Here is a 16,792-nt window from a genome sequence, read left to right as displayed (position 1 = left end):
GGGGAAAAAATACAGTTTGCGAAATAATTGGATGAACTGATTGATTTAATTGACAATTATATTAAAAATAAGTAATTTTTTCACATTTTTATATGTTACATACATTATGTGATGATATACGTGGATTAAATGTTTCAATTGTCTCTTTCACTTTGCAGTTGAATTATCAACTATGAGATGCTTGTGCAAGAAGAAGTTGATGGTGGTAGTGTACCCGCAAATAGTATATTCAATTGTTCCTGCATTGTATACCTTCGACATAGAAGATCTTATTTGGATAATATAATTTAATGAACAATACTCTTTGACTAATGAAATCCTATAAAATATGTAAGGAGCTCAAATAGGTAAAACTCATCAGCATTTCATTTACATGTGGCAAAAGGGTTGTTATACTCGTACTTTTATTGTGCTTAGTCCAATGCCCAGACCTGCATCATGAATCCAAGAGAAAATTCAGTTACTGGGAAAGAAGCTGGTTAGTTTGTGATATCATGGCTGCTATTATGATCAGTGCCTAACCTGGATCTTTCCATCAGAGGAACCAACAAAAAGCATCATTCCATCAGTGTCTGATGCTAATGATGTAATTTTTGTGTTACCACCAGCCATTTTGATGGAAGCAACCCGGGTGAACTTATCTTTTAGCCAAACTTCAATGGTGCCAAACTTTGTACCAGCAAATATGAAGTCACTGTTGATGGCTACACGATGGACGTCGAGTCCTGTTGATAGCGATCCCACCACCATTTTGGTGGAAAGTGAAAATATCTTGTATCAATTGAAGGAAAAAGTTAGTTCTGCGAGAAAATATGCTTTGGAACAGAACAAGGACAGACATATACCTTTCCTGCGGTTGCATCAATAGAAGAACCACAAGCAAAGAGCAAATCATCATGAATTTGAAGGGAGTGTATGGTTTGTTTTCCCAACAATTTTCTTGTACCAGTGAAGAATGAAGTTGATGTATATTTGGACAAGTCAACCTCCTGCCATCATTCAGCCGGTAAGTCTTAAAAAACATAGACAATTTCTGGAGAAGCTTTTGTATGTTTTGTTAGAGTTGTATATTATGAAACTGGAAAGAACGTATGGATCTTAACTCTTAAGCAATATTTGCTGATTGCTTTACTTCAGCTAAAGACACCACTAAAAAAATGAAGCAATATAGAGGGATGCTTACTTGTATGCTGTAACCAGAGCAACCACAGTACAGTTTGTCCCCAGAAACAGCAAGGCATTTTACATATTTGTTGAAATTGATGAACTTGGGAGCATCTATCCAATTAAAAACCTGTAAACATCAAATTTTATCAATTTTATCTTATGATGGAACTAGATTTCTTTGAGTTGTTCAGCAACATATAAGGCTTGCCTTAACTCCTGTTCCTTGTGTTACATAGCATGCCAATTTAGCATTGGCTGCTAGCTCATACACTGGCTCCTTAACGTCATAAACATCTATACATTTAATCCCGTCAGGTTTAATTGTCCAAACCTGTACATAAGAAGTATTATTCAATGGTGCATATCAAGTATTAAGATTAATCTAGTGGATCAACAAAAAGATGCAGGTAATTTGGAAAGTTAAGATATCAAGTACTATTGTTTACTTTGTATTGCTTTCAATTATTGTAGAGTACATGACAAACAATAAGAATGCACAACATTTTATATGTTAATTGTTGAGTCTAGCCATTTATATTTGTTTATTCTGGTAAAATTCATTAATTTTTTTCGTATGCCTCATCACCTCAAATATTAGCAACGTTAATTGGTATGCACAACAAAATATTTGACCAATTTTTTCTATGACATAGCATGACGAGTTACCCGGATTGTTTTGTCCAGGGAAGAACTGTATAGTTTATCAACTGAAGAACAAAGAGATGTAACAGCTTTCTTGTGCTCGCGAGTTTCTTGAATCACCCGTGGTATTCTCTTCCTTGCATCCCATACCTAGGAGGAATTTATACTGTTAAAAAGAACAGCTAGACAAACGCACAACCACACTGTTTCTGATTGTTAGGATACTCTACCTTGATAGTTCCATCAGCATGTCCACTCAAGACCTGACCATTCAGATAATGCAAAGAAAGCACCTCTCCATTTGAGCTCAAATCTAACTCAACTACTTCTTTACAGCTCCACAACTCTGTCTATAGAACAGAGAATTAAAATAGTTACTTTCCTAAACATAAATATATTATACGAAATGAATGATATCCTTAATCACTACTCCACTTACCACATCAACAGAATTTAAGTTTAGTAAGGCTTTCAAAATATCAGCTGCAACTGTTGAATATTTCTTCAGCTTCCTCAAGATTCTATAGATGCTTTTAGCATAAACTCTTAGTACTTCGTGAACAGCTGCAACATTCCATTTTTTCATTTAGTGTACTCCTTTGTATGATAAAGACCCGTATAATGTTTACATCTAGTATAAAAAACCTACCTGGATCACTAATGAAAGACTTCAAAGCTAGGGATGCTAGGATCTTTTCCTCCAGGTTCTTGGATGACTGGAGGACATTCATAAGTGCCTCAAGCAGGGATTTCCGAGCAACATCCCTTACACCAGTATCAGGTAGAGTAAAGAGCATGTGTGTCAGCCATGTGGCAAGAACAAGGCAAGATTTTGCCATCTTTAAGGAGTTACTCTTTAGGCATTCTTCCAAAGCTTGAAATATTGAACCGTTTTCATGATTGCAAAGTACAGAAGCTACCCTTTTCTGCCAAGATTTCATGGCGTTTTTTTCATCCTCCTATGTAAGAAAAGTTTGTATTAGTATCGTACGAAATCAATTATCAACAATACTCAAAATAACAATTGAAATGCCACATATCCTCAAACCATTGTTTCCATGAAATCATTGTCAGAGTGTCCCAATTGCTCGGCCTTCATTAAAACATTGTAAGGTTGATCAAATCCTGCAATCTTCAGCAATCCAGCTTCAGTATATGACTTCCCTGAGGAAGTGACATGTCCAATAAGAAATAGTAAAGCATCTAAAGCCTTCATTTGATTATTTGAGAAGTCCTTTTGCCAAAGTGCTTCTATCAGTGTCTCTACAGCTTCTTCCCTGTAAATGCTCATCTTTCGTGGCTCAGCCTGAATAGTTTGACAAGAACAAAAAATATATTGAGGCAACAAAAGAGCATAGTTACATTTTAAGAACAATAAATTCATCTAACAGGGCTAACCAAAAGATCAAGTTGAAGAAGAAGACTGGCAACAGCAATTTGATGTTCCATTGGAGCCATCTGAAGATATACAAGAAATGTATGCATTGTACTGAAAGCTCCTTCATCCTTGATTATCTGTAATATATGGTTGCTGGACGTCCTTCTGTATAATCATAAAAACAAAAATACTAAAATTGGTGTTGGACGAGGAGCGGCTCAACAGTACTTTTTTTCTTAACATGTGGGGAGTGCTTAATAGGAAAATATTTAGGTGTGCCTATTGCTGAGTGATATGAAAAATCTGTGTTTTTCCCATCTAATACGATTTATTTTTTTGTGAAAAATGGTATCATCGTTGCTTTAATTTCTCCATTTTACTGTAAACATAAAGGTGATACTTCTCAAATGAATGATAATATGGTTTATATCAGTTAGCATTGAATTTGGTTTACATCTCCAAAATATTGAACAAGGTGAAAAGTAACAGATAAATGACTGCTTTAATTGAAGGGAAAGGAAAAAATTTCTTATTGAAAGTTACCTATTCAATCGAACCAGTTCTGAGAGAAACTCCACACAGATTCCTCTCACGCTATCGTTTCCAGCGTGAAATAATTCAAGAATGGGTGACAATTCGATTCTATTTGCTATTGAGCTCTTGCAACTTTTTTCAGCTTGCATGCAACACAAAAGTATGGAAATTACAGGTCTCCTTCCTTCGGTTTTGTCCAAATACTTAACTATGGCTGGAATTCCGTTTGCTGAGATAACACTTGAAGCATTGACTGACCTATTATATTCATCCCCTCCTATTAAAATTTGCTCAAGAATTTCTATGGCGGCAGCTTTAGGGTCTATAGCTAACTGAAAATCATCTATATCCTCACTTTTGTTCTGGATCACTTGGATAAGAGAGGGTATAAGTTCATGTTCTGAAAGCTGAGCAAAAACTGGCCTTAGTTGGTAAATAAGTAGTGCAGCCTCGGCCAAACCATTCTTAAGTAGCATAGCCAAGCAATCAAAATCAGAATCTACACTGTTAAGTGTTTCTCCAACTCTTTCATCTGAAAAGATTAGCTCTGAAAGAATATAAATTGATCTTCTCAGAACTTCTCTATTTAGAGAAGCAGAGAGAATTTCTACTAAACCACTTACGACTGTTGGCTTTGATAAATAAGAATGAATCTGAGGATCAGTCTTTGAATCCTTCCACAATCTTGCTATTTCCAATACAGCTTGTTCACAGTCCTGCAAGTTTTCTGATGTACATAGACTTGTGATGTAAGGTGTCAAGGAATTTATAATCATTTCAACTGCAGCTTGCGATAACACACTAGTTGGAGATGCACCGACAGAAACCCTCGTAAATCTGTTGTTTCTTTGTCTAATATAGTCGTCTTTGTACTTCTGACTTGGTGAATCAGTTGTTCTTTGTATACTCGAAACCATTGTGATGTCTTTTGCAGAGGGAGAACATGAAGAACCCCTTGGTGTGTTAGAATTTGAGAATTCTTGAGCTAGTTCAGGATTCTGTTCTTTCCATGATACTATCAATCTCTTCAAAACATAGTTTGTTTTTGGTAAGATGTTTGCGGATAGAGCCTGTCGCGTGATGGGACACGTTGTGTTTCCTGTTCCAAGCCACTCTTGAATAGCTTTTCTTTCATAGGTTTGGCCTGTTTCAAGGGTGACAGGATCACTAAATATCTGACCTGTGATTGGACAAACAAAATCTTTTGGTGGTTTTGATCCAATAGTCAGTTTCTCTAATTTTGGAAATGAACTAGAGCTTTGATAACCATCTTCACTTTCACAATGTGAACTGCAAACTCAAAAGGGCAAAGAAAGTTGAACATTAGGAAGGAAATAATATTATTTATTTGTCACTAACCCAAATAGTAGCATGAGAACTATAAAGAGAATCCTAGAATATAAAAAGAATATCTCATAAATAAAAAGAAGTAGTAATTACCTGTCATTCAGCACCAGACTATTCTCATTGTCTTGATTCATGCTTGGTTGATTCATGCTTGGTGTTTGACTATCATTCTTCCTCTTAATATTATTCAAGACCTATATCCCAAATAACTGTTACATAGTTGAACTTCAAATATAGTAACTACATCCACCAACCATAAAAAAACTACGAGTAATACATACTCCCTCTAGGCTTCAAAATAAGCAAAAAAAAAAAGTATATGTATATGGACCAGATACATGCATTTGTTTGCTTATATTTAAGTCCGGACTAGTAATAAATAATAGGATTATGTATATATTATCTGACATACCATAACTTCTTCATCGGCAGTGAAAATATGATCGGAGCTCGTGTCTGGAGATGATGATAGAGAGTGATCAGAAACAATTGATCCCGTAAAACGATTAGATAGTAACCGCAAAAACTTTGATTCTTTTTTCCTACGGATATGAGGATTTGTAGATGAGTAATTTGAAGCTCTTCTTGGAGATTCCATAGGAGATATATTGGGAGAATTCATTTGATTCTTCTGGTTTGATCGATATACTTTTGGTTCAACATCTTCATCCATGATATTTTTCTTCGATTCAGGTGAGAAAATATTGATTTTATCAGAATCCACAGATGCATCATAATGCTCAGAATCCGAACCGTCTTCAATCTCTTCAATTATGCTCTCCTGCATAAGGTAATTTATCATAACGCCTATATGAATGTGCTACTCTAAATCCATTAATCAAAAGTTATATTATTAGCAATAAACAAACATAAAGATAATTTTCTATTACCTTAGCACCCCATAGTGATGATTGTTCCCCCTTTGAATGGTTGGAATTTGAAGCTATAGTCTCTCTGTTGAAATTCAGAATCCAAACGTACATACAAGAATTAGGAGGTTCAAATTAAATAAAATGCTTGTTGAACTTTCTTGAGCCAAGTTTTTGGCACTGAATCATAAAACACATGAGTAGATTTTGCATATTTAAATATTATATGAAAAATTGAATATCTTAGAAATAAAATAAAATGGTCTCATCGCATAGCTATGTCCCGAAGTTCATTGAGACTCACAGATTCCAAGAATTCAAAGTTTGAGTGCATAGCTCTAACCTGGTTGTTTCATTTAAACCATCATTAGGTCTTCTTGTTGTCATAGAAAATCCAGAACTCTTGGGCAAAATAGGACCAAACTTTACAAAATCAGGAACAGACCGGCTCAACTCATGCAAAGGAGTCATCGGCGGCTCAGCAATTGGCAACATAGGAACAACCTTCTTGCTTGAGGTAGAATCAGGGTTCATACAATCATTATAATATTTCGCATATAGCCTCGTGTTCTCATCTAAAGACTCTCCATAAAGCTGCTCAAGTTTTTGCAATTTCTCAAGCTGATTCGGCCTCATAGAAAATACCAAAGACTCATTGAAAACTTTATCGAAATCAGCAGTATAAGAAAAATCAGAAGATTCAGGTAACACTTCCATCATAAGCTTATGTCTCTCCTCTGAATACCACCCTACAATTGAACTCATATGTGGAAGAAACAGGTTTTTCCATAATTCAGGAGCAAAATCAATCCTAGAGAAAAAAGGATCAACAATGAACATCTCCAAAGAATGATAAATACAACTCTTAATATTGTTCCTCAACTTCCATAAATAGGATAGATTCAAATGTGCCCAAGCTGATAAATATGAATTTGGTACTCCAGCAGTTTTTTGCTTAGGATTCAACATTGCACACACTTGCAACATTTTCTCAGCATAATCTAATCTTGCAAGCTTAGTTTCCATATTATAGGTATTAATAGCTTCTTCAAGAGCCTCAATACCCCAATCCAAATTTGCTAATACTGCTTGATCAGAATATTCTACCTCAGTTTCTTTGTCGGTGTTTCCATCTTCAGCTGCTAATCTCTCAGCACATTGATCTTTATGTTGTGTTCTTTGTTCTTTGTTGATTAACCTATCTTGAATGAAACTATCTATAGTTGTAGTCAAGAATCTAACAATGTCCTTCTGATCCATCATGAATCTGAAATTCCCTGACATCTATCAAGAAAAATCACAAAAAAAAGCCTAATAAAACATTGTTCATGAAATATAAAAAACCCTAGTGACTTGGAGTGTACAAATTCATCAACATAAAGGTAAACTAAATCAAATAACTAATAAGGTGATGTTAGTATTAATTAAGCATAAACTAACATTTAGGAAACAAACTAAAATCATCCAAGTATACCAGGATGTTGAATACCAATCTAATTTCCAAATGAAATCAGAACTCTTAACCTCAACAAGATATTTCTAAGTCAACATCTATACAACTTTCAGCCAAGTCAAACAAAACTTAAGAATGGTCAAAATTTATGTGCAATGGACATGAATCCTCCAAAAGCAATTAATATTGAATCAAGACCTTTTGAAGCAAACATTTTTGTCATACATATTTGAATAATCTATCGTTATATTGTAAAGTTAAGACCAAGTAAACTAAAACAGATTATGATCTTCAAAATAGATATTATTTGTTTGACCTTATAGCTTCTTTTCAACCACTAAAATTTCCCACTTTGATCCTTCAAGAGATGCAACTGATGATGACTTGGCATGCTAGCTAGCTAGCTAGCTGCAATAGAAGAAGATGATGGAAGTACTCAAATATTCAGAAACAAAGTATAAGAATTAATGACACTAGGATTTGAGTCTTTGACTTAAAGTTATCAAAGAAAGAGACATAAATTGTGAGATTGACATGATGAATAAGCCAACACGTTTCTTGCAAGAAGAAAAAATCAGAAAAAAAAAAGGTGTAAAAGAAGACTATGTGTTTGCCTGCATATGGTATACAAAAACAAAATTAGTAACACTAAGGTTGGAAATTGCTATGCCGGCATGATGACAGAAGCAAAACAAAGCGCGGACTAAGGCACATAGATTATTTATTATTATATTGTGCAAAGGTTACATGTATTTGTATTATATACTTTATGCTTAAATCATTAGGAAATGATTGGTTGTATATTGCATTGACAAAAACACAAACAACCGTTGGCTTTTAGGTTTAGACTCTTGGTCTCTTACTATACATGCTTGATGGAGTGAAAATGTGAAAATAAATTTACTTATTTAGCTACATAGGAGTAGTAGAAAATATTAAATGATTCTACCAACCCCAAATTTCCATTTTTTTTTTTTTGCCTAACATGCTTTCGGCGGCATATATAGCTTCACTTTTTTTATGGACAAGTATGGATAGTTTTTTATATATAAATTGTATAAAAATAATGTTAAAATAAACAAAATTATATTATTCAAAGTATTTCTCTTACATTTGATGGATTTGGAGAATTGTCAATATGGTCTAACTAAATTGGAGTTGCTTAACTCCTTTTTATAGGTCATATCACGTGTTTAACGACTTTAGCGATTTTCAACTCCTATAATAAAACTCCTTACTAATTTCCCTCAACAAAAAAAAAAAAAAAAAACTCCTTACTAATTTGAAATGAGTTTTACTATTTAATTGTTTTTTGAAAAGAAAAAAAAAAACCCTCATATTATTAAGAAAGTAGATCGGTCATATCCAAAGAATGGGCTTGGGATGGGGCATCACTGTTTAAAATTGAACTAAGCATAAAATTGGAAATTATATTTTGATGTTGAAAATGGACAATTTTATTTATAACGAACCGCTCCAATATGTGGGTGTAAAATTCAATAGACTTGGCTCCAATGAGTCCTTTTTCATATAACTTGACAAAAATTATAGATCAAGAGATTCTTAAAGATTATTTTATTTTTTTATAACAAAACTCGTAAAATTAAAAAAAAAAAATTGGGGGATTGAATAGTATGATATGATGATGATGTCAGATAACAATCTCAAATAAAAAATTTTATTTTTATCATCAAACAAAAACGTCGTATATAAACATGTTTTTGTTTAGAGAAACATATATAAACATGTTACTACTGCTAAAAAACTAATTTGATTTGAGAATGATTATAAGAATTGTTTGATTAATAAGTAAACGACTCTCTTTAAGAAGAGTGCACTCTGATTGATTAGTAAACGAATCTGAGGAAGTACAAGTAGATCCTAAACAAACTAAAGTTCATTTCATTTGATTAATTGCACTTTTTCTTTTAACGACAGATTTGCATAGACTTTCAACAAAAGATTGACTACAGCTCAACATTGCCATTGTCGTAACTTCTTTGGGAGAATTAACCTTTAGCTATAGAAGAAGTATTAGCAACAAATCTTAAATTGTTCGAAACCTTGTTTAAGATAACTAACTTTTTTTAATGTCACGTCTTTTTTTACATTTAAATATTTGTGATAAATTTTAATTTTGTAATAATTGATTAACAACCCACTGTAAATATCTTCAAAATAATACATCTTATCTATTATCATACTTTCAAATTTTATGACAGTTTTTTTAATTTTAAAAATATTAAATATTTCCCAAAAAAATGTAATTTATTAATAATTTTATATTAATAAATTTTATAAATATTGTCACGACTGAGTCGGCGCTGCACCTTTTCCTCTCATATTCTTTCTTTTTCCCAGTGTGATACCAGGTGTCTAGGTGGTTGGGTTGAGAGTTTGTGATGCCTCCGGGGCTTCCCCTGCAGTTTCAGACATTTGCGGGTTTAGGAAGGGGGAAGATAGTTAGGTTAGGATTACTTCTGGTTTGACATGTTGTTGTTTGGACCATTTGGGCATCCCAGAATGACCTTATCTTTGCTGGTGGCTTATTCCGAGAGGAGCCAGTGGTGGACAGAGTGAAACTCTTAGCTTGGAAGTAGTTCCGAGCTAAGTGCTCTGCCAGTTCATGTTTTCTCTTTGAGTGGGAGATCCAGCTCGTCCTGTGTTGGAATCGGTAGGGTTTTGTGGTGGTTGGTTTTCCTGGGGTTGCTTGCGGGGTTGGGTGGGGTTGTATCTCCTCCCTTCCCGTGTGGCTTTCTGGCTTTTCTTGTGTTTGTCTTGTTGCCTACAAGTGTTTGTTGGGGTTGTTGCCACTTGTGGCTGTTGGCTATTTGGTGCTTTCCTTCGCTTGTTGCTTTTGTTTTGTTTTTGCTTAGAGTGTTTGTTGGTGCGCCCTCAGCCTCGTGTGTGGGGCTTGGGGTGTTCTCCTCTTTGGTGTTTTTCTGGAGAGTCGTTTGACGGTTCTTTTAATGTATTTTGTATTATATTGTTCGTCCTTGTGTGTGTGTGTATATATATATATATATTTCGCCATTAAAAAAAATATATCATTTCACTAATTCTATAGGATAAGTTCATGAACAATTCCAATCAATGAGATAACATAATTTTCAAAGGTAAATTAGTTTACGACAAACTTACAATAAAGTGAGATTATTCTTTTTCTTTTTTAAGGAAAGAAGCTTATATTATTTTATTATTTAAAATGTGTTCAGTATAATGAAGTCACTAATACGTAGTACGGGTGCGGGTACGATATGATACGCGTATGCAAATATGTGAAATTTTAAAAATTTATGATATGATACAACTAAGATACGCTAACAAATATTTATACTAAAATTTATATGTGTGTAAAATACTTGAAAAAAAATAGGCTTAATTACATATTCGATCCTTTAACTTATTTGTTGTTTTCGATTTGGTCCCATAATTTTAACTTTTTCCTTTTCGGTCCCTCATGTACACTCCGTTAATGAAGTTAGTCCTCACCGTTAGTTTTTTTAATGTCTAATATGTATGATGTGATTTTAATCACTTGATTACAGGTCCATTGTATCTAACAGTGCACTATCACCACATAATTTTTTCTTTTCATCATCTTTCCATCTTCTTCTTTCTCCTCACTTCTTCATGATCTTCCTTCTTCTTCTTCCTCTAAAAAAATTCCAAAAACCTAAAAAACACAACAACAATAAACTTCATCTTCTCCCCCCTCAATCTTCATCTTTTTTCTCTCAAAAACACATAAACTTCAATTGCTTTTTATCCATGGATTCCACACACGAATTCTTTTTATCCATGGATTCCACACAAATTCAAAATCTTTTTTCGAATCCAAAATCAACAACGACAACAACATCAACTTCAATTGATTTTATCCATGGATTCCTCACGCGAATTCAAAAGATTCATCTCCTGAACCTGAGTTTCTTCACCGAATTCCGAAATCCAGATCTATCAATCTCTCTGCTTCATCATCGACGTTGAGTTCACTGTCACCGATTGTGTAATGATGGTGTTTCATTCTTTTGTTGATTCAATGTAACAATGATGTTTTCATTTGGTTGGTTACTGGGAAATTTTCTCAGTGAAGATAAGCATCAAAGAGAGGAAAAAGAATCCATTTTTTTAGTGTTTAGTTTCATAGAAAAAGAAAGGTAAAAAAGTGATTTTTAGTGTTTGCGCTGAAATGGTAGTGGTGCTGCTTCAGTATGGTCCTCCTCTTCAAAACTCAGATTCGAATTCGAATTTCGAATTTGTGTTGTTGTTGTTGCCATTATCGTTGATGTTCTTGTTCCTTCTCCAAGTTTTTCGAATTTCTGGATTTAAAGAATTGAAAGTGTAATGATGAGATTGTGGTGATGATTTTGTTGTTGATTTTTGTTGATGATTTTGTTCCTGTTCTTACTAGGTTGCTGGGTTTTGGAGGAAATACAGGAAAATATAACATATGATTTTTATTTTTTAATTTATTTTTATGGGTTTGTTTGTATAAATGTATGATTATGATGATGATGAAGAATTTGAGTTTTTTTCCATCTCTTTGTTTGAAAAAAAAAATTTGGGTTTATTGAATTTTTTATGAATGTATGAAGATGAGTAGGGAAGAAGATGAAGACATGTAAAAAAATAATTAGATGTTGGGGGTGCATCGTTAGATACAATGGATCTCTATATTCTAACCATTCACTTTTTGAAAAATAGATCAAACGGCTAAAATTAAAGAATTCAATAAAGTCTACGATGGACAACTTACAATGTTGATCCACTATACACATTTATGGTTAAAGTTAACAGACTAGGACCAAAAGACTAACGGAAATATATTTGAGGGACCGAAAAAGAAAAAGTTAAAATTATGGGACCAAATCGGAAACAACAAATAAGTTAAGGGATCGAATAAGTATTGATTACTCATCAATACTATATAATCATAAAAGTCACAATTTTAAAATATATATATATATATATATATATATATATATATATATATATATATATATATATATATGCTATCGAAATAAAAAATGCAAAGTTTTCATATAAATCATACACTATTATATTTTCATTCATATGTTAAGATATCAACAAATACATCAATAAAAGAACTCAAAACAAAGTTTGTTTAATGTTGATTGATTCAATCTCCTCTTTCTCGTTATTTTCATCGACCAAAACATAATTTTTAATTGGTTAATCGAAAAACAATTAAATTGTTTCGTATATTAAATTGAATCATATACATATCCATTGAATTTTCACAACATGATCTCATTTTTTTATCTTTATTTTTTCTCCAGGATACGTCTTTGTGAAGTATCTTATAAGTATTTGCGTGCATGTGTTGAGTATCTTATAAGTATCCCATAAAATAATTAACTATGATACTCTGTGGGTATGTATCCGCGAGTATCCACAAAGTATCGGTATCAAATACAGGTATGTCTCCATTTTGGAGTATCCGGGCTTAGTAGGTTTAATACAATGTGGTATTTCTACCAAAATCTTAAAACTAACCGAGGATGTGGCTGCCTTAGCTAATTTATGGGCTGGCTTATTTGCTTGTCTCCTAAACTCAACTCTAGAGTTGACATAATATTGTTCAAAGTCAGTTTTACAATTATGGATAATCATCCCAAATTTTGTAACATCCTGATGTGCAGATGAAAAACTATCCGCCACTTTTTTGGCATTAAGCTCAAAAGCGATAAGTCTCAACTGTAATTGATGAACCTATTCTAAAGCTGATAACAATCCAAGAGCTTCGCCACCATGTACCTCACAAACTAAAGTAAATCATTCAAGTTTAGCCAAAACAAAAGTGCATGTATCATCTCTTGTACATAGGGCTGGACAAGGACCCGTGACCCGGCCCAACCCGAAAAAACCCGGAAAAAAAACCCGAGCTGAGTGGGTTTAAGCGGGTCCGCGGGTCAAACGGGTCAAAAATTCGGGTACACAAGGGTATAAAGGGGCAGAGTAGGGTTAATGAGCTTCACCCGCGGGTACCCGAACCCGCCCGTATTAGATAATTAAAAACGACGTCGTTTTATTACCTACCATACATTAACCCTTATCTCACTCACTCATTCCTCATTTCTTCCAAAATTTTCTCTCACTAGCCTCAAACTCTTTCACCTTCCTCCACAAACCCTAGCAGCCGCCGCTGCTTCTCACCACCACTACCTCACCGTCACCTTCCTCCACAAACCCTAGCAGCCGCCGCTGCTTCTCACCACCACTACCTCACAACTTTCCAACTTGATTCCCTTTGTTTTATGCCTTTCTCAGTCAAGACAACACGAAAATTCGTCCTCTTCCTCCTTCTTCTCAGTCGCGACTTCTATCTATCAAAGGTAAGGCAACATAGTATTTTTTTTTTCATTTTCAGCTTACTGCTGTGGATTTCTTACTAACATAATTATTATTTTTTTGTTTATTTTCTCTGTTTGGCTTAGGAAACTTATACATCTCTGCAAATTATTTCAGATCTGAGAGGTAATCTTCCTTCTTGACATATTTTCTCTTAAAGTTAACCATTTACAGAAAAAAATAGTGTTAGTCTTACTTCCATTCAGTTTTATTCGATTCATTATCTATAAGTTTTTTCCCTTTACAACAAACTTTCACTTTGTGCTTTTCTAACTATTGTTTTCTTTGATTTTATTTGTTTATGATTTTAAAAAATCGAACCTCTCCCTGTACTGCATCTATGAGAACTCCAGCTTGTCAAAGTAAGTAATTTTTGTTGATTTAATATTAGCTTCAGTTTTGTTACTTGTCTTTTTATACATTTATGCCAAAATTTTAAATTATTCATTTTTTTTGGAGTCTTTAATATTAGGCTTTTCCAGATCTGAACTTTATTCAATGTGTGGGTTTGTATTTGAATTTGTTACTAACTTGACAATTTTTGTTATTTGTTTTTTCTCTTTTTATCAGCTTTGGAAACTTCTATCTTTGTGCAAATTTTCCAGCTTCAAGAGGTAATATTGGATCTTAATATATTAAGTTTACTCAATTTCATTTTCTCTCAGTTTTTGTCCTTACTAATCTTTTTAGTTATTGGTTTGATGCATATTTTATTGAGTTGATGCTTATGTTTGTTGAATTTATCCATGTTTTTTATGCATATTTTGTTGAGTTTATCCATGTTTTTGATGCACATAGCTTCTGACTTGTTAATACTTATGTTTGTTGAGTTTTTATCCATGTCTTTGATGCATATTTTGTTGAGTTTATCCATGTTTTTGATGCACATAGCTTCTGACTTGTTAATACTTATGTTTGTTGAGTTTTTATCCATGTCTTTGATGCATACTTTGTTGAGTTTATGCATATTTTGTTGATGCTTATACTTCTTCCTTTGAATTCATTGTTTATTTGTTTATTTCTTATCCTAATGGTCTGTTATTTATTTTGTTTTTATAGACACATGGAAAGTGGTACCACTAGTGTGAATCATTTTCCTCAAATTCCAATTCAAGTTGCTAGAATACAAGAAGTTGAGGCTGCTGATTTAGTACATAGCCAAGGACCTGAACATGCTGAGTTAGTGCAAAATCTAAAGAAGAAAAAAGATGCTAGACATCCTTCAATGGCTTGGAGACATTTTACGAAGAAAAAAGATGCTGCCTTTTGTAACTTCTGTTTCACTTCTTTTATGTCAAATAGTTCTAGCCATCCAACTAACAACATGCTTAAACATATGATGATATGTCCAAAAAGATAAAGGTAGTTTTTTTTAACTCTTTTAGAGTAATATTGATTTAGTATTTTTGTTGTAACTTTGTATTTGATTTATTCTATGTTTACTCTCTGTGTTCATAGTTGTCTTTGATTTTATATGTTGGTTTTGGCCAATTTATGCCAAAATTAAAAGAAAGAGTTGTAACCAACTAATAAATTGCTTTCTTCAATAGTTGCATACTCTCACTTCATCAGTTCATTGTTTGGGAATGTTTGACTCACTGAAGCTGTTACAATGTTACTTCTTTGACATTTCCCCTCAATAAAATGATGCTTGATGCTGCTATTCGTATCTGTCTTAATTTTAGTGTAGTATCATAAATCAATTAGCACATATTATGTTATGCCAAGCCTGTAAAATTTGGTACGCTGCTGAATCAGTTGGCTTGTGATTCTTAAAACCTATCCTGCATATACACATAATTTATGCAATTTTGAAGAAAACGAACCTTGATTTATTAGTTACTGATGTATATTTTCTGTATTTTTTTCACAGGTTAACAATATTACTGTGATAATGTATCTTGATCTATTGTGGATCAAGATATATAAAGGAGTTATTATTATCTATCCAGATCCAGTTTCACTGTTATTATTTTCATGAGCACTGTATTAATTTTTTTATTAGGAATATGTAAATTTTTAAAGTTATTTTTATTGGTTTTGTAAGTTAAATTTAATTTTAATCATATGACAGCTAAGGGACATCAAATGGGAAAATGGGACATCATCATCCCCATTTAACAAGATTTTTAAAGGATTTTTTTTTACATATTTATGACAACATAATCCAAGTTAAATAAACATAAAAAATGGCTCAGTACAAGAGAAAATGAAACACTATAAAATTTAATGGGCAGACATTTCTAAATGGCCCATTAAAATTAACAAAAAAAATGGTCAATTACCGTGAAATAAAAAAAAATCGTAGCAAAATTCATTGGGCCTGAAATGGTTGAATGGCCCAGTAATTGGTCCAACCCGTTTGAACCCAACTGTTTAACCCGCAACCCGTTTCACCCGAACCCGTTTAACCCGAGTTCAATTTTTGGGCAGAAAAGGGTATGTACTCAACACCCGCGGGTTCATCTGGGTGGGGGGTTTGCACCCGAACCCGCCCGAACCCGCCCGATGTCCACCCCTACTTGTACAAACTCATATTCCCACTCTATTAGAAAGTTGGGAGAAAGAAGCATTAATATTGCACTTAAATCTTACTTGAACTAGTTTGATCCATTTCACATTTCCTTCTTGTCGCAGATGTGCATAAGATGTATTACAAATCCTACGTGCATCCTGTCAATCATGAAACATAGTTTTTGCTCTCTCCACAACATAAACTTGAGCATCAATTACCGCTTTCCACACTTTGTTATTTTTTTGTTTCCAGATACTCCATAGTTGACGCATTGCTACAAAATTTGACACCATTAATTTCATCCATCGCTTCAGCTTTTCGAATAAGCGCAGAAAGACCTTCAACATAAATAATAAACAAATAGAGGGATAGTGGATCTCCATGTCTCAAACCTCTTTTTAGAATGATAGGACTTGTGGCATTACCATTAAGAAGTACAAAGTAATCCACCGTTTCAACACATGATAATCCATTTAACCCTATTGATCAGAAAACTCCATATTTGCTATAAC

At 33.5% G+C, this 16,792-nt stretch overlaps 1 protein-coding gene and 1 long non-coding RNA gene across 3 annotated transcripts; one reads left to right on the top strand and one right to left on the bottom strand.

Moving 5' to 3' along the window:
• Positions 1-196: 196 nt before the first annotated feature.
• Positions 197-8,002, bottom strand: LOC146957744 (putative E3 ubiquitin-protein ligase LIN). Its single transcript, XM_085738738.1, has 17 exons — positions 7,707-8,002; positions 6,281-7,221; positions 5,959-6,022; positions 5,481-5,849; positions 5,162-5,262; positions 3,731-5,011; positions 3,208-3,352; positions 2,858-3,115; positions 2,459-2,768; positions 2,249-2,373; positions 2,040-2,159; positions 1,834-1,959; positions 1,376-1,498; positions 1,184-1,294; positions 846-989; positions 523-771; positions 197-431 (listed from the first exon to the last, which is right to left on the bottom strand). The coding sequence occupies exons 2-17, from the start codon at positions 7,219-7,221 to the stop codon at positions 414-416; spliced, it is 4,485 nt and encodes a 1,494-aa protein (XP_085594864.1). The 5' UTR covers positions 7,707-8,002; the 3' UTR covers positions 197-413.
• A 5,475-nt stretch (positions 8,003-13,477) lies between these two features.
• Positions 13,478-15,889, top strand: LOC146957743 (uncharacterized). Of its 2 annotated transcripts, none has more exons than XR_015023965.1 (5): positions 13,478-13,749; positions 13,852-14,127; positions 14,336-14,379; positions 14,825-15,127; positions 15,639-15,889. It is a non-coding gene; the product is annotated as an uncharacterized LOC146957743 (long non-coding RNA). The 2 variants fall into 2 exon arrangements; XR_015023966.1 differs by having other exon boundaries at positions 13,479-13,749; positions 13,883-14,127.
• Positions 15,890-16,792: the final 903 nt, after the last annotated feature.

Source organism: Medicago sativa, chromosome 1 (assembly GCF_051527215.1).
Source record: "Medicago sativa cultivar Bolivia chromosome 1, Bolivia_mono, whole genome shotgun sequence".
NCBI lineage: Eukaryota > Viridiplantae > Streptophyta > Magnoliopsida > Fabales > Fabaceae > Medicago > Medicago sativa.
The sequence above is the reverse complement of the archived record's forward strand: the minus strand, read 5'-3'. Positions and strand labels throughout refer to the sequence as shown.

What these genes read in the sequence shown, in the direction of transcription:
- LOC146957744 (XM_085738738.1), bottom strand. Translation starts at nt 7,221, where the DNA reads ATGTCAGGGAATTTCAGATTCATGATGGATCAGAAGGACATTGTTAGA. An exon ending in ATGATTTCATGGAAACAATG is followed by an intron (nt 2,769 to 2,857) that starts GTTTGAGGATAT and finishes TTTCTTACATAG; the next exon opens with GAGGATGAAAAAAACGCCAT. An exon ending in GTCTTTCATTAGTGATCCAG is followed by an intron (nt 2,374 to 2,458) that starts GTAGGTTTTTTA and finishes GGAATGTTGCAG; the next exon opens with CTGTTCACGAAGTACTAAGA.